Source organism: Carassius carassius, chromosome 3 (assembly GCF_963082965.1).
Source record: "Carassius carassius chromosome 3, fCarCar2.1, whole genome shotgun sequence".
Classification (NCBI taxonomy): Eukaryota; Metazoa; Chordata; class Actinopteri; order Cypriniformes; family Cyprinidae; genus Carassius; species Carassius carassius.
The window spans coordinates 16373719-16393962 of record NC_081757.1 but is presented as its reverse complement, the minus strand read 5'-3'; the positions used below and the strand labels follow the sequence as shown (position 1 = coordinate 16393962).

At 39.8% G+C, this 20244-nt stretch overlaps 1 protein-coding gene across 6 annotated transcripts in view; it reads right to left on the bottom strand.

The window, feature by feature from the left end:
• Positions 1–16353, bottom strand: part of LOC132121772 (FH1/FH2 domain-containing protein 1-like) — a 58231-nt gene extending 41878 nt beyond the window's left edge. For 5 of the 6 annotated variants that reach the window (XM_059531528.1, XM_059531540.1, XM_059531533.1 and 2 more), the window contains exons 1-3: positions 15870–16352; positions 12307–12413; positions 3588–3652 (exon numbers count right to left, since the gene is read on the bottom strand). In XM_059531528.1, coding sequence (XP_059387511.1) covers positions 3588–3652; positions 12307–12413; positions 15870–16034 — 337 coding nt within the window. In that variant the 5' untranslated portion in view covers positions 16035–16352. Of the gene's footprint in view, positions 1–3587; positions 3653–12306; positions 12414–15869 lie in introns of all 6 variants that reach the window. The other variant, XM_059531561.1, reaches the window with a different exon arrangement.
• Positions 16354–20244: the final 3891 nt, after the last annotated feature.

Sequence of the window (20244 nt, the reverse complement as noted above, 5' to 3'; positions counted from 1 at the left end):
CCTTTCATCTTGACTGAGCTTTTAACGTTGTTACGGGAAAGGATGAAGCTGATTGGTTAGTTCTTGTCACATGACCCGCGGTGCGCTTGCAGCATTCTGAAAAGTTGAAATGTTTTTAACTCGATGCGGTGCGGTGTTGGAAATAACGAACTAGAGCGCGCAAAAGACGCGATATGTGAACGTCCCCTTAAACAGTTCAGTAGTGCAGAGTTTACAGGTTACTCTTCTTTTTTGAAGGCTCAAAGTAAAGTACTCCCAGTCTCCCACATCCCGCTAAATGCTGCAGAGACGCTGTTCGGGAAGCACGTGACATAAAACGAGGCCAGCTATTGGCTATTCGCTACTTCTCCTGCTGTACTGGCTGAGTAAAACCTCCGGTGGCTCATTACTGCCACACTTTGGTCACCGCAGATTTGAAATATGCACGAAATGAGCCGCTTACGGCAAATAAAAGTTATTTAGCAACGAATCGATGACTAAATTAGTTGACAACTATTTTAATAATCGATTTTTATCGATTAAATCGATTCGTTGTTTCAGCTCTAATCTAATTCTATGGGAAACACTGAAGCCTGTTCCAGTTCCAACAGAAACATTTATAAACGGCCATGACTTATATATCAATGGCTTTATTAAAATGCTGGATCTCAGTCAAATCAGACACTTTTTACTTGAATCTGATTGGCTGGGCCAGCTGGCACTGACAGCATCAATAGAGCACCAGTGGCACATGTTCAAGAGCCAAAGTCATGTGACCATGCAGTCACAGTAAGCACTGGAATGGAGCCTGGCCACTTGTTTGTAACAAATGAGTGAAAGCGTGAGCATAGTATGCCTTAATTAATAAAGTAAAAGTATGCCAGACACTACAAGACCTCTGTGGGGGTTGATTGCTTGTTCTTTAATTCAAACTGATCCAAATGCGAACAAAACAAACAAAAAACACTGCCAAGATTTTATTTTTTTCATGCATTTCAACTGGTCAATATAGAGAGGGAAACATCTCAGATCTGAAAAGAGCAACACTTCACGCAGAGACAAAGAAAATAAACTGGCAACGTGATTAAATTCCTGAACATTCCACATGACATTCTTGACAACACAATTACAAGGACTCAGCATTACCTCTATTACAAGACAGTAGTTTAGAAATAAAAATATCTACTGCGCTAAAACTGGTAAATCATTATCTATTGTGCATGACCACATAAGCAGCACCAAAGATTCAGCACACCATCAGAGGTGTGTGGTGCATCACAGTGACCCAGAAACCCCAGGACTGGACCAGTCTTTCCTGTCTTGAGGTATGTTATTCTCTTTGCATCACTCAAATACACACACACACACACACACACACACACTCAAAAACCAACATCCATTCAAAAATTTCCCATCAGTAGAAAAATACATCAGCATAATATAATCCAAGACAAGACATGCATTCACAGACAGTATGGAGGGGAGACAGGTGTTCATTCATAGTGTATACACAGATGGTATCAAAAGGTTTCCAAAGGCCTTGTTTCCACCTTCTCATCTGTTCACTATGTCACACGATACAAATTAAAATAATAGCTAATCACAGGGTGTGACTAGGCCCTGGCAACATCAACAATTTAAATAAATAATCAATATAAATATAAAGTAAGTGAACAATGAAATGTTTATACCACCACATGAATTTGGGTATACCTGAAACTTGCAGTGCAGATGGACATGTTGATTATAAATTGAGTGTTTCTGGTTTGGTCACATTGATGGAGTGCCATTCATTCTGCACTTTCTAAATATGTGGAGAGGAATCCCTCACAGAGGTAACTTTGTTACTACACCCTGGACATCAAAAACATTTTTGAAGGGGTTTATGCATTTAACAGGACTGGAAAGAAGTTTTGGACACATCTGGTGCCAAAAATCTAGTCAAGCTACTTTGTCTTATTCATTAAAGAGAGTAGAGATGACATGTTTTGCCCTTAAGTTTATATTTATCAGGTATAGCTTAACCAAAAACTAAATGATGGAGAGTGACGAATATCTGGACTGTATACAGAAACCAAACAATAAAGACGGCTCTGAAGACAACAAGATACTGTGCAGTGCCAAGTTGTGGAAAAACAATCTTTGCATTGCCTTCCTTCTGTTCCCAATGTTAGGAAAGAGTGAATGAACTATTTTTAAATGAAGACTGACTGCATCAGTAAAAACTTGGTCCTTTGTTCACTTCATTTTACCATGGATTTGTTTACAAACAAGGCACAATTGGACACAGGATTTTCAAAAAGCCTGAACCTAGAAGACGATGCTGTGCCGTCTATATTTTATCTAACAGTAACATTACACAACACAAGTGTGTCACTATTGCTTTGTCTGTTAAACAGATCGTTTTATATGCAACAAGTATTTATGCATTTTTAACTGCAATCACACCAGCGTCAACCTGTGAAGGCTGTAGGCTATCAAACATACACAACTATTAGCCAATCATAGCAGTAGGCATTTACTGCAGAGTTAACAATCCACAACGCCGACTCGGTTCTGATGAGGGAGTTAAAACAGAACAGAAAATAGGCTATTACTTTGAAATTATGTTATGTTGATAACATTATAAGTGGACCTCAGAGAACAGTACAATATAAAAACGAAGCAGTTCAGTCCATGACTTGAACCAATTGTATTTGAACTATTAAAATGTGCACAAAGTGATTTTTGCCAAACGATGTCGATATTTTATAGCACCAAAACAAACACGCCCATAGCCCAACAGGACTTTGCCCCCATTTTGAAATCTCCAACCCACGCATACGTAAACAACCATGGCAACGACAATCACAGAAACAAGTGAAGATGGCACACACATATTCAAACAAAAGCCAAAACGGATAAGTTGTATGAAACAAAGCAAAAATCAATGCTATGCAACTATCAAGAAGAAAAAACAATGCAACCTCAGCGTCCAATTCCAGGCCTTCCCGCTTCTTGAGCTGCTGCGTCTTAACTCTTGCCTGATCATAACCCTTCTTTTTAATGGTTTGTTTCTTATATTTTACTTTTTTTTATTTTTTTATCTGTCATTTCTCTCCATTTATAGCAGATCTGCTAATATCCATCCTGTGCACTCAAATAGAGCACTTTCTTCTCTCCATCATTACAAGACACGCCCCCTTACTGCTGATTGGCTTCAAGTGCGTTTTGGGACTTTGTCCGACACTGTGGTCACCAGCGTTTTTATTTTTTATTGCTTAGTGCACCTTTAAGTGGGGAAATCTTATGTTCATTCCTTTCACAGATCCATGTTACGATGAGAGGCCAGCTGAACCTGAAGTTGTCACTGAGGATTATGAAGATATAGTTGGAAAGTTCTCAACTGAGGGGGAAAAAAACTATACAGGGATAATACCATTTCAGCATTTTTGGAGAACGCGGTCCTTTTTTGCCTTCAAGAAGAACTAAACCAACAGCCAGAACTGAAAGCCAGGAATGACGTACTGGCCTCCTCAGCAATACAGATACAAATGCTTATGAAATAAGCATGCATATCAGTCATATGCTCATCATATAGTAGTACAGTGTATACAGAACACTCTTACCTAGGATGGAATGAACCCGTACTGAGAGCTGTGTACGAAGAATCAAGATGGGCTTTTTGCCTTTTCTATAGAAAGAAGAAAAATTTGAGAATTAAGATCTCACACATCAAAACCAGTAACATAATTCAGAAACAGTTTGTGCTTATTTTTCTAGGTGAATACGGTTCACTTGAATTCTTTCCCTATGTTAATGAGACCGATGGAGAAAAATACATTTAAAGAATACTGTAAATTTGTCATTATTACAGACACACTACACTGAAGGCAGACTGGAGACAGAGTCAGAAAGAGAGAATATGGGTTGGTAGGGATTAAGGTATGGAAAGAGAGAGTAAACATGGAAACTATGCATCAAGAGTGTTCGTGGCTTAAAATTGACCTATCCATGGCTTATGTTTTCTTCACGATGTTCTGTGTGGTTCATACAACCAGTCACAAAGACACAGACATTCTTACACACACCCCAATATTGTCTTTTATTTTCTGAGTGCTGCTGTTTCAAATGACGTGTTGCCAATCTCAGCGAACCTGAAGGAGCTCCAGCTGTAGCTACATTTTTGCTGGCTTACAAATACACACCATGTATGCTTTAAACTAGGGATGCACCGAATTTTCGGCCACCGAAAATTTTCGGCCGAAAATGGCCCAAAAGTGCATTTTCGGTTTTCGGCCCATAGACTTTTATCACCGAAACAACACGGCCGAAATGTTGTGATGACGCAAACAGAAACCGCGACCTGCACGTGCACCTGCATAGCGCAGACCACGAGCTCCCCGCGACATTCACTTCACACCAGTGAGAACATTCTCTCTCTTCTTATTCCTTTATTCGCAGCACTAAAGCGTCTCCTAACAAAGAGATTAAGACGGACCACGAAGTGAAAACAAAGAAAAAGTACAGTCTTATAGAGTCTGTTAGCACACGTCTCACTGAGATCTTTTCGAATCCTCTGCACTTCATCGCGAATGACCATTACTTGGATGCGGAAATAAGGCAGCGCGCACGAGAAATGATCCAGGCCGCGCTGGATGCGGAGAACCCGCGTGGAGACGGAGAAGCGCCAATAGGCTACATACATACATATACATACAATAATATAAGATTGTAGCCATATTTCTGCTAGATTTCTGCTTTAATTTGATAAAAATGTTTATTTATGCCCTGGCCCTATTTAAATACACTCTCTCAAATATTTCTCAAATGTCAGGCAGATGACAAGCTCAACTGCTCAACAGCTAGATGGTTATCTATCTGAAGTCCCCATCCCCAGAAGTGATAACCCTCTTGCCTACTGGAGAAGTAATGCACTTTCTAGTCCTACAGAGAAAAATTTCAAATGCACTTCACGTAAATGCACTTTGTTTTTATGAGAGACCAGTTCATTTTAAAACCTTTCTGCAGGCCAGTAGGCCTGTACATTATTATTTAATATACACATGAGTGGGATAAATTTTTAGTTTGAATTTTATTTTATACTGTGCATTGTTGCAATGTGCTTAATAAATATTTGCATAATTTCTAATTATGTATTTTTATGTTTTAAAAAAAAAAATATGTAATTGTAATTATCTTTGAAACTAATATTAAGTTATGCAATTGCAATGTCTTAATTTTAGTAAAGTTAGTACACGGTCATAGCAATAAATGCAATGGTACTAATAATTGGCATAATTTCTTTCGGTGTTTCGGTTTTCGGCCTTGGTTTTCTCTTTTTCGGTTTTCCGTTTCGGCCAAGAATTTTCATTTCGGTGCATCCCTACTTTAAACACACACCCCCACAAACACAAACACTGAGACCTTAGAAAGATTCAAAATGCTTTATAATGAGAAATTATTGCATTTCCACGGGCATGAAGCTGCTAGTTGACTAGGTGACTTGGATAACCAAGATGGCGGCGCGCCCACACGCAGCGGCTTCTCTCTGTCCCGACAGAAAGGTGTTTTCGTTTTTTTGTCTTGTGAGTCGCAGTGTTTTTGTACGTTGTCGTCGCGTCTACCTGTCTGTAAGCGCAAATACAGTCGCGATTTTCTGCTCGATGTCGGCAGAACCACATTTTTACAGTTAAACTCCGCGCACACGGAACAGCTGCGGGATCTCGGTCTGCTACGGAGGCCTTCACCATCACCGACCCCCACTACTGCATCTCGCCCACAGTGGAGGTGCCACAAGCGGCGTGAGAGGAAGCAGAAGAGGGGTAAGCGCGGAGGTATCCGGGCTAGGCTAACGGCTAACCCACACAAGCCATCTATCCCCACCATCGTACTGGCTAACGTACGCTCGTTGGACAATAAACTGGACTACATTCGATTACTACGCTCAACTCAGAGGACTGTAAGAGACTGTTGTGTTTTTGTGTTCACGGAAACATGGCTCAGCAACAGCGTTCCAGACTGCGCTATTCAGCTCGACCAGCTGACGTAATATCGAGCGGATAGAGCTCGTCGCGGGAGGAAAAACCCACGGCGGTCGGCTTTGGGTTTACATCAATGACACGTGGTGCCGCGATACTGTTGTGATCTGCAAACACTGCTCACCCCTGGTGGAGTTTATGATTATTAAGTGCCGGCCGTTCTATCTGGCGAGGGAATATACTGCTCATTTCGGTGTACATTCCCCTGTTCAACATTATCAGCAACAGGAACGACGCACTAAATTAACTGTACCAGCACATCAGTGAGCAGCAGACAGCACACCCTGATGCTTTTCTCATCATAGCTGGGGATTTCAACCATGCTGACCTAAAGAGTGTGTTTCCAAAAATACACCAGCACATCAACTTTCCAACACGAGGTAATAACATTTTGGACTTTGTTTACACCACACAGAGAGGAGCTTACAAAGCCCTCCCCCTCCCCCTCCCCCACCTCGGAGCCTCAGACCACATCACTGTTATGCTAATGCCTGCATACAGACCGCTCATTAAAGTCGCCAAACCAGTTTACAAACAGATTAAAGTGTGGTCAGAAGGATCATCAGAGGTTCTTCAAGACTGCTTCAACACAACTGACTGGGACATGTTTAAACAGGCTGCCACATGCAATAACACCACTGACCTCCAGGAGTACTCAGAGACTGTCACTGCCTACATCAACAAGTGTATTGATGATGTAACGGTCAGAAAAACCATCACTGTCCGGGCCAACCAGAAGCCATGGATGACAGGGGAGGTTTACAGACTCCTGAAGACACGGAACGCTGCCTTCAGAGCTGGAGATGAGTTGGGCCTGAGAACAGCTAGGGCCAACCTGTCCCGTGGCATCAGAGAGGCTAAGAGACAGCACTCCAGGAGGATAGCTCATCAATTCAGCGACAGCAGAGACACTAGGAACCTCCCGGCGACCAGGTGATGACGCTGACCTCAGACAGTGTGAGGAGATCCTTCAGCAGGATCAATGCTCGCAAAGCTCCAGGTCCTGACAACATCCCTGGGCATGTACTGAAAGACTGTGCAGCAGAACTCACTGATGTCTTCACAGACATTTTCAACATCTCATAGTCTCACATCTCAACAGTCAGGCTGTTGTTCCCACATGCTTCAAAACTACAACCATCATTCCAGTTCCGAAGAAGCCATCTCCATCCTGCTTCAATGACTACCGTCCTGTTGCACTTACCCCCATCCTCATGAAGTGCTTTGAACGGCTAGTCATCCACCACATCAAGTCTGCCCTCCCCCCCTCCCTGGACCCCTTCCAGTTTGCATATCGGTCCAACCGGTCGACCGATGATGCCATCGCCACTGCCGTCCACTCAGCACTCACCCATGTGGACAAAAAGGACTCATATGTCAGAATGCTGTTCATAGACTTCAGTTCAGCATTCAACACAATCATCCCTCAACAGCTCATCTACAAACTGATTCAGCTGGGGCTCAACACTTCGCTGTGCAACTGGCTGTTGGACTTTCTGACTGGAAGACCTCAGGCAGTACAGGTCGGCAGCAACACATCCAGCATCATCACACCGAACACTGGGGCCCCCCAAGGATGTGTGCTGAGCCCCCTCCTCTTCACTCTGCTGACCCATGACTGCACACTATCACACAACTCCAACCTCTTTATTAAGTTTGCAGATGACACGACTGTGGTGGGTCTCATTAGCAACAAAGATGAGATAAACTACAGGAGTGAGGTGAGCCGCCTGGCCAAGTGGTGCAGTGACAACAATCTGTCTCTGAACATGGAGAAGACAAAGGAGATTGTTGTAGACTTCAGGAGAGCACACACTCAGCACGTTCCTCTGACCATCAATGGTGCGACTGTGGAGAGAGTGAGCAGCACCAAGTTCCTGGGTGTGCACATCACAGAGGACCTCTCCTGGACTGAAAACACCGCAGCACTGGCCAAGAAATCTCAACAGCGTCTCTACTTCCTCCGCAAACTGAGAAGAGCCAGAGCCCCGGCCCCCATCATGTACACCTTCTACAGAGGCACCATCGAGAGCATCCTGATGAGCTGCATCACTGTGTGGTATGGCGCCTGCAACGCATCCTGCCGAAAGACTCTGCAACGCATAGTGAGAGCAGCTGAGAAGACCATTGGTGTCTCTCTCCCCTCCCTCAAGGACATTTATGGAACACGTCTCAACCGCAAAGCCCTCTGCATCACAGGTGATCCCACTGACCCATCACACAGCTTCTTCAGCCTGCTGCCATCAGGGAGGAGACTGCGGAGTCTCCAGGCCAGGCCAGCAGACTGAAGGACAGCTTCATCCATCAGGCTGTCAGGAAGCTGAACTCCCTCCCGAACTCCCCCCCTCCCCTCTTCTTCCCCAGGCACCACTGAACTATGAACCCCCCCCCCCCACACACACACACTAATTATATGATGGCATGTACAAGTCACTTTGTGCAGCATTGGTCTGCTCACTACCTCATTCAGCATGGAACTGACGTCATTCCACTACCTCATCAGTCAGTTAAATAAAATAACTGCTCGAGCCCCTTGTCACTTGTCACTTTACTCAGACTTAAGGTATTGTTTAATAAGTGATTTTTTTTGCACTAAAAATCTTTTATCTGCACTGTTGTTCACTTCATTGAATTGCACTATATCGGTCATTTGCCTTGCGCTGCTTATTTAACTTTATTTTTAATTTTATTATATGCCTTTTTGTTTTTTACATTCCCTTATTGTATAGTTGTATCTACATTTTATATTTGATCTAGATTTTTTTAGGCTTTAGTGTTAATGTTATCTGTATGCACCGGGGTCTGAGAGTAACGCAATTTCGATTCTCTGTATGTATGTACTGTACATGTGGAAATTGACAAAGCAGACTTGAACTTGAACTAGTTCTCCTTCAGTCTCTAATGCTTACCAAGGCTGCATTTATATGACTAAAAATACAGTAAAATTATATCAAATAGAATAGTTGTTTAAATTTTCCAATTATATATATATATATATATATATATATATATATATATATATATATATATATATATATATATATATATATACACACACACACATATATATATTGTCAAAGCTGAATTTATCAGCCAAACTGTCAGTCTTCAAACATTTAATCCATATTAAAAACAGTTGAGCTGCTTAATATTTTTGTGGAAATGGCAAAGCATTTTTTTTGGGGTTCTTTGGTGAACAGAAAGTTAAAATATAAAATATAAACCTTTAGTAACAGTATAAATGACTGCCACTTTTGATTAATGTCTCCTTGCTAATTTCTTTAAAAAGGAAAAATAATCTTAGTCCCCAAGTTTTTAACCTGTAATTAAACAAACAAACGGACTACACTTGTATTAATTTTGCTCTTTACAAATACAGCACTCTGCTGGGTTTTAAAGTCGTTCTCCAGAGCATGGCTGAACACAACAGGAAAAAAACAGCCTGAGTATAAGTAGCATTACAGATCCAAAGTTATGCAATCCTTCAGTTTGAGCTGACTCAGAATTCTAAATCTGCGGTTCAGGGTTTTAGCTCCATTCAGTGAATTCTGAGACTGTCAGTCTAAGCTGTGGTCAGCACACTCAATGAAACGCTGGCTCTGCCTGTGTGAAATCACTCATGTCTTTTGGTGGATCCAAAGCATCCTTACTAAGCAACACTAATAAATAATTTAGTGAAACTGATACAGTCATAATTGGGTAATGCTGAACAAGGGTCACAGACCTTCTACATAGAAGTTTGGCAAGTTTTCAAAAGTATAAATGAATAATAAATAAGCATTTATCTGAAAAATAAGGGTTGCACTTTATTTTACAGTATGTGTACTTATAGTGTACTTAGTGTATTTATCTAAGAAAGTTCTGGTAATAAAAGGTAACTACATAAGGTAGGGTTAGGTTTAGGGGTAGGTTCAGGGTTAGTACCTAGTTATTACATAGTTATTATTGTAATTATAATAAGTACATTGTATGTACATGAGGAACAGGACTGTAAAATAAAGTGCTACCAAAATAAGTGCATTTAGTCCAAGCATTGTTTGCAGTTTAACCAGTGCAAAAGCTGATCTCAGTCATATAATAAACATACTAAGGAAGAGTTAAGTCTGTACTACAGAAGAAAGGAACAATATGTCCAAAGTCATAGATCCTTATTAATTAACCTGTTTTTATATAGAAAATGTATATTCTTAAACATTAATTTGTGATTAATCCAATTTTCTCCAAGCTGTACTGTGTACCACCCTATCATCATAAGCATCATGGTACACCCCCAAAACTGCTGCTTGTTTTATTGCGTGTTTTTTTTTTTTGAGCATGATTGTGCCTTTACCTGAGTAAAGCATTTTCTAAATAAAATGTCAAATACTTTTTCACAGTTATGATCTAAGACGACTGAATAAAAGTCATTGTTAGGATTGCAAAAAGGTGGAAACTTTCCAGCAAATTTCAGAAATATTCCAGAAATTTTGGAAACTTTCCTGGATTTTTTTGAATTTCCTGGGATTTTCAGAAATTAACTGGAAATGCTCCACCCCTTTGCAACCCTAGCCATTGTTGACATTAGTTTACAAAAATGACTCAAATTGGGGAATTCTATATAGTGTCAAAGACAGAATAGTTATCAGTACATTTCCTGACTACAACAGTTTCTGCAGCATTGTTTAAATTCTGTTCCATCTGACAAAGGAACAAATGGATGGATGTGCCAGGATGGAGATCTAAAAACATACAGGAAATGTTCTTTGATTTTTTTTTTCTTTCTGTTAGACAGACCTCCTTTGACAATGGATGGCTTAAATAATGTGAAAGTCTGAAATGAGGTTGGTTTAAAAATATACAACAAACAAATAAATAAATAAGGACACCCCTAACAACCATGTCCCTAAACTTTACCATTGGTTGGGCATAAGCAGACAATGTAGATATGTACAAATTATATTGTATGAATTCATACAAATTAGCCACCAATTTACCAAAGTTTAAAACAGTTATGAATGTCACAAGAGTGTTGGCTGAAACCTGTTCTTTTTTTTTTTTTTTTTAACAAGCATCCCACAGAACCTGCAATGTAGCAGCTGTATCATTCATCACAAACAAGTCAAGTTTTGAACTTTATTCTGTGGTACACGTTATAGCAATCAATACAAATAGTAATTTAAGAACTTATTTATAATCTCAAAGAAGCTTTTGTATCAGATCTACAAAACCATCATACAAGTGTTCTACTGGAGGAGCATTAAGACACTTGAGTCATAATTATAGTCTGATGACACCACCATGTAATAGAAAAACAACTAAATATAGCAGTGCTGAAACACCCTTTGTATTTAAAAAGCTAATGCTGCAGAGTGCAGTTAAATGCATCCAAAACAATATCCCAAGAGGTCAAAACTTTACATTCTTGCACATCCCAAAATCCAGATTCAGTGTGTTGTGTTGCAAGCTTTTCTTATCCACTTTCTCTTTTAAACACTCTATCATTATAAAGCCATGTTCCCAGCATCTGTGACTAATGTTGTCCACTCCTTCCCTCTGGCCTCACTAAAAATATCTGTGTGTGTGTGTGTGTGTGTAAGTAACATTCACCGTATGAACGATTCTCCCAAATTTGGTTCTTGAATGACTAAGAACTCAGACTGACCCAAGAATTGATTGTGAAAAGATTTGTTATAAAAATTAAAAAGAAGGGTTAGATGGGGGCTGACATGTTCAAAAGTCCCTGACTTTAGACTAAACCTAGTCAAAGTCTTTCAAGTCCAAACCAAGACTAAGATTTGACACTTGATTTACACTAATAACAATAAAGATATTTTTAATTAGTTATTGGGATTTCCCTGATTATTAATGAATTCCACCCTAACACAATGTAGACAGGGTTTTTCATGAATTAATTTAATCTTTAATACTACTTTTAATTGACAGTTTATTCATTCAAGTCAGCAAGGGAGGAACTTCGTTAAATTAAAAAATAATAATAATTAAATGAAATTTGATGATTTTTTTTTCTTTTTTAAAATGCCATTCTGTTAAAAAAAATGCATTTTTGTTTTCATGACCGAGAGTGCGTGACAGACTCCCTTTTATCCAAACAATCTCACAATGCTCTAAGAACTTTTTTTTTTCCTGGTAGACTGAAAGTCTAAAAGTGTATTTTGTAGTTTAAGGCAAGACAGTTGCTTAAAAGTCTTATCTTTTGAGTCTCAGATGCAAGTTTCCATCTCTGGGAAAACTTAAACTAAAAGACAGTGAAAGGGAAAGAGAGGAAAGAGAGAGAAGATTGGATGTCAAATTATGAAGATATTCTTACTCCACGTCATCATAGAGCTGCTCCAGATCATCTCTCTGTTCAGCAAGGGATGAATCCAGATCCAGGTAGTTGCCATTAGAAGCCAGTTGCAGTGTACACTCCTCTAACTGAGAGAGACAGAAGATCATCACTGCCTAGCACTGTTACTTGACACAGCACATAAACAGATTACGGTTTCATATTAGACTCTTCATGCTTTTTGAATGTGCAACTGGAAGACGAGTCGTCTTTCCACACATTTAGACATGACTGGCATGACACCAACTACATCATTCACAACTACAGTGAAAATCCAATCTCAAATGCGTAACCCTTGAGACACACTCACATTATAGCATATGAACATACACTCATAAAAAACAAAACAGCCATCATTAGCCTTCTACTAGTGCACAAAAAAAGAGAGGTCATCGTTGTTAAATGGTGGTGTTTGATAGAGTCCCATCTGAAACTGTGTCGTAACAATGGTTTGATTGAGGAGCTGAGCTTATCTGTTTACAGATCCCATCCTTTTCTCAAGCATCAACTCGCTCTCCAGCTGTAGGCAATTCTGACAACCCTCTCAAAGAGTTACATTCCCTCCCTTCATGCATTCAAGGATCACACACAAACCCGTGCACAATTACATGCATGCTTATTTTATCATATAGCTAAACAGAAGCACATTGACCGTAAAAGTACAAAAGCAGTCAATGGGGTGGTACTTTTACAAAAGGTCTACCTTTGTACCTTATCCCTAAAGAGTGCACATTAGTACACATTTTAGTACTTAAAAGTGCAATTACTAAGGCTTTTCAAAAGGTACGGTCCAAGTGACAGCTTTTTGTACTTTTATTCCATGAACAAATAAAGACACTTGGAAACACATTTCTAATGTTTTAATGTGTGCAGCATAGACTGTATGGGCCTATCAATCTTTTGTTTACAGTATTGTAACACTGTTCACATAATGTCCCGATTACTAGCAATTATTAAAAAGTTGAAGCTCCGGTATCTTCAGTTAGGCAAGTTGTTACCCAACTTCTAGACATTCACATATCCTTCAATGAGGCCATGTGCTCTTGAATTTGACCATTTACTTCCTTCAAACATTGCACTACAAGGGCGATATATTAAAAGAATAAAGAACACTGTGGTGTCACACGACTTTTTAAGGATTAGAGGCACAAATATCATGTTTTCTGTAGCATTTGTGTTAACTATTAGATAAATAACAAACTTATATTAGGGGAGAGTGGGGACAGTTGCAACGTGTGGCAGTTGCAACATTGCTGATTTATCCAATCAGGAATGAGCTGGAGTCATGACACTCCTACTACACATGCTCAGTATGCCCCTCCTTTTTTCTGGAAGTTTACAGCCACATGTGAAACTACCTTATGGGAGAACTGAAATTCAGGGTAAAAAAGTAACTTTTTTTACAACTAGATTTTTTGTCATAATGTCTAAACTGTTTAAGCATTGATCTTTATAGTTTTATAGTTTGAATGTGCAGTTTCTTAGCTCTTAACAGACTTAGGTACAATGTGTTCAAGCTAATTTGTTAGGCTAGCATCACTAGTTTTAAGATGGCTGCCAGGGGGTGGGACACGTTGCAACTGTCCCCACATGGTGTTGCAACTGTCCCTCATGACAATAATAATGACAATTAGATATTGCTGTGACATCTGATCCTTTGGAAGTTCCTCCAGTGCATGCAGGGACTTCTGCCTCTTCTGCAGTTCCTCCAGTGCAAGCTGGGAGTTCTGCTTCTTTTGCAGTTCCTCCAGTGCATGCTGGGACTTCTGCCTCTTCTGCAGTTCCTCCAGTGCAAGCTGGGAGTTCTGCTTCTTTTGCAGTTCCTCCAGTGCATGCTGGGACTTCTGCCTCTTCTGCAGTTCCTCCAGTGCAAGCTGGGAGTTCTGCTTCTTTTGCAGTTCCTCCAGTGCATGCTGGGACTTCTGCAGTTCCTCCAGTGCAAGCTGGGAGTTCTGCTTCTTTTGCAGTTCCTCCAGTGCATGCTGGGACTTTTGCTGCTACTACAGTTCCTCCAGTGCAAGCTGGGAGTTCTGCTTCTTTTCCAGTTCCTCCAGTGCATGCTGGGACTTCTGCTGCTACTACAGTTCCTCCAGTGCAAGCTGGGAGTTCTGCTTCTTTTCCAGTTCCTCCAGTGCATGCTGGGACTTCTGCTGCTACTACAGTTCCTCCAGTGCAAGCTGGGAGTTCTGCTTCTTTTCCAGTTCCTCCAGTGCATGCTGGGACTTCTGCTGCTACTACAGTTCCTCCAGTGCATGCTGGGACTTCTGCTGCTACTACAGTTCCTCCAGTGCAAGCTGGGAGTTCTGCTTCTTTTCCAGTTCCTCCAGTGCATGCTGGGACTTCTGCTGCTACTACAGTTCCTCCAGTGCAAGCTGGGAGTTCTGCTTCTTTTCCAGTTCCTCCAGTGCATGCTGGGACTTCTGCTGCTACTACAGTTCCTCCAGTGCAAGCTGAGTTCTCACCTGAGACTGTTAGACCTCACCCCAGAGCAGGACCACGGAAGATAACGAAAGCAAATGGTAGGAAAAAATGCAAATCAGCCATCTTGACAGACACCCCCGAAAAGGAGGCTTTGGAGAGGGAGAAAGCAAAAGTAAAGAGAAAGCCAACCAAAGTTAAGTGAAAACTGACAAAAAACACAATGGAAACAAGCCAACAAACCAAAACCGAGAAGAAAAAGCATACATAGAAGGACGGTGACTCTGAGAAAGAAGACGATTTTTGTTGGGAGAGCTACTCCAGACCAAGCGAGGTGTGACTTCAATGTTGGCAGTGCAAGGCATGGGCTCATGAAGCCTGCACTGATGGTGGTTCCATTTACGTTTGCCACAATTATGAGTCAGATGGGGAATTGTGAATACATGATACTATGAAATAAACAGTTTGTGTTCTTTTGGTGGTGTTATAAAATTATTAGGGCCTACATTAATCAGTTTGTGGGATTTACAAAGGTGTTACATGGTTGTGTACTTGTTTTTTACTTTAATAAGTTAACTCAGTGAACTCTGGTCTCAAATAAACTAAAAAAAGATTTGAAAAATGATGCCGAAGTATGAGTTTTATTACATCTAAATGACTGTTGCAACTGCCCCTCGGTTTTTCAGGGTCCATTTAAGTACAAATTACTTTCATATTATCACATGTACACATGTTGCAACAGTATGGGCAGGTAGGTGAAATATATGGGTTTAATATATATATATATATATATTTGTCTAATACAAACAGTCGCTGAGAAACTGAAGGAAATGTAAAAAGTGTTGCAACCGCCCCCACTCTCCCCTACAATAAATTTACTCATTTAAAATACCCAAGACATACTATCTAGCTGATTTTCCCCCATTTCGAAAAAAGTAAACGTAACATTTCTAACATCTTCCATTTATTTACGATAGATAGATAGATAGATAGATAGATAAATAGATAGATAGATAGATAGATAGATAGATAGATAGATAGATAGATAACACCATAAACACGCGGACACTTACTGGCAGGTATTCGGTGCAGGTAAGCACACCTTCATCATGAAGTAAATGACTGACCTTCAAAGGCGCTTCCAGCAGCTTGTGAATCCCGGCGATCTGTTCGGTCAACAACAAATGCTCGTTGAGCTCATACTGCAGAGGTCTGCGGGGCACGGGGAAATTTGAGCACACGAACGGGTCCGAGTCCTCCAGGTATTGCACTCGACACGTTATTGTAGCCATGGCTCATCCGTGGTCACAAAGTCTAAAAGTTAAACTCGCTTTCCACCACAGTTTTCCGTTTTGTTACAAAATGTCATCTAAAATAAGAAAGCAACTAGCTCGCCACGCGCCGCTGTCAACACTGAACTGAAACTGGGCTGTAGTCAAATTAAAGAGCGAAGCAGGGACGTCATCAGTGAGTCACACGCTGGGATTACAGCGACCGACTGATATGCGCTCAGCCGCGCGCATTCATGGTGTCTCTCAAGACAAGTACAGAAGCAATAAATCATTCAATAGCACATGTTTTATAGGCTATGTTTGCTGTCTTGACAAACCTCGCATGTTAGTTTAAGGGAAAGGGCTGTTTTATGAGGACGCTGTTAAATAGTGCGTTATGGCGCCATCTGCTGGTCAAGTGAAGCTTTTTTCATTTGTGATTGGTCTGTTTGTATGTTGAGTTCAAATTTAAAGGGTTAGTTCACCCAGATAGCAAAATTATGTAATTAATAACTTACCCTCATGTTGTTCCAAACCCGTAAGACCTCCGTTTATCTTTGGAAGACTGTTTAAGATATTTTAGATTTAGTCCGAGAGCTCTCAGTCCCTCCATTGAAGCTGTGTGTACGGTATACTGTCCATGTCCAGAAAGGTAAGAAAAACATCATCAAAGTAGTCCATGTGACATCAGAGGGTCAGTTAGAATTTTTTGAAGCATCGAAAATACATTTTGGTCCAAAAATAGCAAAAATGACAACTTTATTTAGCATTGTCTTCTCTTCCGTGTCTGTTGTGTGAGAGAGTTCAAAACAAAGCAGTCTGGATATCCGGTTCGCGAACGAATCATTCAGTTCACCAAATCGAACTGAATCGTTTTAAACGGTTCGCATCTCTAATACGCATTAATCCACAAATGACTTAAGCTGTTAACTTTTTTAATGTGGCTGACACTCCTTCTGAGTTCAAACAAACCAATATCCCGGAGTAATGCATGCACTCAAACAGTACACTGACTGAACTGCTGTGAAGAGAGAACTGAAGATGAACACCGAGCCGAGCCAGATAGTGAACAATAGACTGACTCGTTTACGAGTGAAGAACCGGTTGCATCGGTTTTCGGATCACCAGTAGTTCTTTCGGACAGTTCGATTCAATAAACCGGTGTCAATAAACCGGTTGAAGAAAACGGTTCACCGGTTCTTTTGCGCTCAACGTAATGGCGTCATTTGCGATGATTGCCCTTGAATTCAAGCCGTCGATTTACCTGGGCTCATAACATTAGCACAGAATCAGTTCAAAATCAATCACCAAAATAATCAGTTCGGTTCAGGCGCTCTGTGTGTCAGTCTGCTTCACGCTGAATCACACATGCGCAGTATCATCAGCTCCTCGATTCTTCTTATCTGGCTCGGCCCGGTGTTCATCTTCAGTTCTCTCTTCACATCAGTTCAGTCAGTGTACTGTTTGAGTGCATGCATTACTCCGGGATATTGGTTTGTTTGAACTCAGAGGGAGTGTCAGCCACATTAAAAAAGTTAACAGCTTAAGTCATTTGTGGATTAATGCGTATTAGAGATGCGAACCGTTTAAAACGATTCAGTTCAATTTGGTGAACTGAATGATTCGTTCGTGAACCGGATATCCAGACTACTTTTTTTTTTAACTCTCTCTCAAAACAGACACGGAAGAGTAGACAATGCTGAATAAAGTCGTCGTTTTTGCTATTTTTGGACCAAAATGAATTTTCGATGCTTCAAAAAATTCTAACCGACCCTCTGATGTCACATGGACTACTTTGATGATGTTTTTCTTACCTTTCTGGACATGGACAGTATATCGTACACAGAGCTTTAATGGAGGGACTGAGAGCTCTCGGACTAGATCTAAAATATCTTAAACTGTGTTCCAAAGATAAACAGAGGTTTTACGGGTTTGAAACAACATCAGGGTAAGTTATTAATTACATAATTTTGCTATCTGGGTGAACTAACCCTTTAATGCAAAGCAAGTGACTCATCATCAGCCAAAAGAGATCTCCCTTTTACTTCCCATGAAACACACGGTGCTTCTATAAACACTATATCCCTATATATTTAATAGGAACATATTTGTTAAATAATTATCATAAATCCCTGTTATATCAGTTTCAATAGGTTGGTTGTACATGATAAAGGTTCATGCTCAAAGTACAGCTTGAACTGGTTGACTTTATTCTAAAATAATACTGGCAGGACTTGAATCCAGAGCTAAGCTTTGCATTCTTCACACAGAACCATTTCAATTAATATTTCAAATGAGATGTGTTGTATTATTTTTACACAAGACAATCCTGGCTTTCCAAATAGTCTGAAACAGAGAGAACAAATTATTTGCCATACTTTACAAAATGTTTACTGGTTTTTAAAACCACTTTAAAAAAAATCTCAACATCAGTAAGCACTTTCAATACAAAAGAATGAAGAAAATCTTGCTGAAATTACATAACAAATTTCATCAAGCTACCATAAAGCGTCTGTACATAAACAATAACAACACGAGGGAATAGAACGGACAATTCTACCAAGTCAAAGTCAAAGAATCATACAGTCACGTTTCTGGCCTGCTTCTTCATTAAAGTAGAAATAGTAGTGCTTGTTCAAAAAACAAACGTTTACATACTTTTAACAGGAAGGAAATAGTAATGATAAAGACATTTTTTTAAAAGAAAACAAATTATGTCACAAGTGAATTTTCTTCTGTTGGACAGAAATACTCATGTTACTGTAAATAAAGTCATGACATGTACAGAGATCAAATGCAAATTTAACTTTTTTTTTGTGTGTAAATGAACAGTGGATTATTTAAATGTTTTTAATTGAACATTTCAATTGCTTTCACTCATTTACATGTAAGCATTTCTTAACAAGATCCTCAAAGGGCTCCTGAACATAAGAACACAAACGGACACTTTTTTACTTTAACCCCCCAAACAGTAGCTCCTCAAAACACTGGGGCTTCATGTATTGCACTGAAATTCCCAAAGCCAAAGTTCCTCAATGAAATTAGTGCAATAAAAAGAAGAACTTTGAAATGAATTTCAACTTGAGAAGAACTTTGAAATGAATTTTGAAGTGAATTTTCAGTTGTTACATTTCCAGTGTTAACTGCTTAACCCTGTGCAAAAATAAATAAATAAATGGATATGAAAAAACCACAACACATGTTAAAACCCATGCTATATTCTCACACAAAAGCACACTCTTATGTGGGAACAAAAACTGGAAGCCAAATAATAAATAAATGAGAAGAAAAGCTTGAAAATTAAAACTCACAACAAGCTATATCTATACAAGAGATGTCTAGTTATGTAAACTATTAATTGTAACAAAAACAAAACAAAAACATTGTCAAAGACCACTGGGTCACTATCATCATGGTCATATTGTCAACAAGAATGTTAGTCAAACTTGTAATACAGTGTAATTTTTTCTTTTATAAATGGAGCTTATTTACAGAGCGTCACAACAAACAGAAATTCCATAGTGGACTTTCTTCATCCTATAAATACCAGAAGCATGAAGTCTGACATGCCATGTTAATAAAATTCAAGTGCTACAGTGGTCATATGCAAGTGACACAATTATGCATAAAACAAATTCCCTTTTCAACCCCACGATCTTGGCCCCATTTGCCCCAAACCTGGGTGACATTTTCATAAATGCATTTTAAAACATGCATCTTAAAAACTGGGGTAAGAATTTAATTTGAAAGTGGTGATGCTAAAAAGGTAGAATTCCTATTTTTTCTCAGTAATTACAAAACTTTGGTATGGAAGTAAGGCTAAGATTGAATTCAATAACTACCGCACTCAGTAACAAAGTGTATCTTAAGATCTGCTATTCTGAAAGCAGACTACTAATCAAGTACTTCAGTACAGTTATGGCCCTTTGACTGAAATGTCTTCATTCCAGCTTTCAAAGCGAGTGGGGGCAGGGGGCTATCTGATATTAGCGCTGAGCTCATTTATTGTTAATGTGATCTGGGTATTTTCAGTTTCCTGATGTTTTTACAGCTGGTGTGATGGTTTGATTAAGGGGTAAAGGCTCTTTATTAGTGCATGTTATAAAGAAGTTCCTGAATGAAGTGCTCAAGTAGAAAACAGTCGTTGAAAATGCCAAAACAAGGCATGTGCACGAGACAATATATACTTCAATGAATCTCATTTATGCAAACTGCCAAACGACATTGGGGA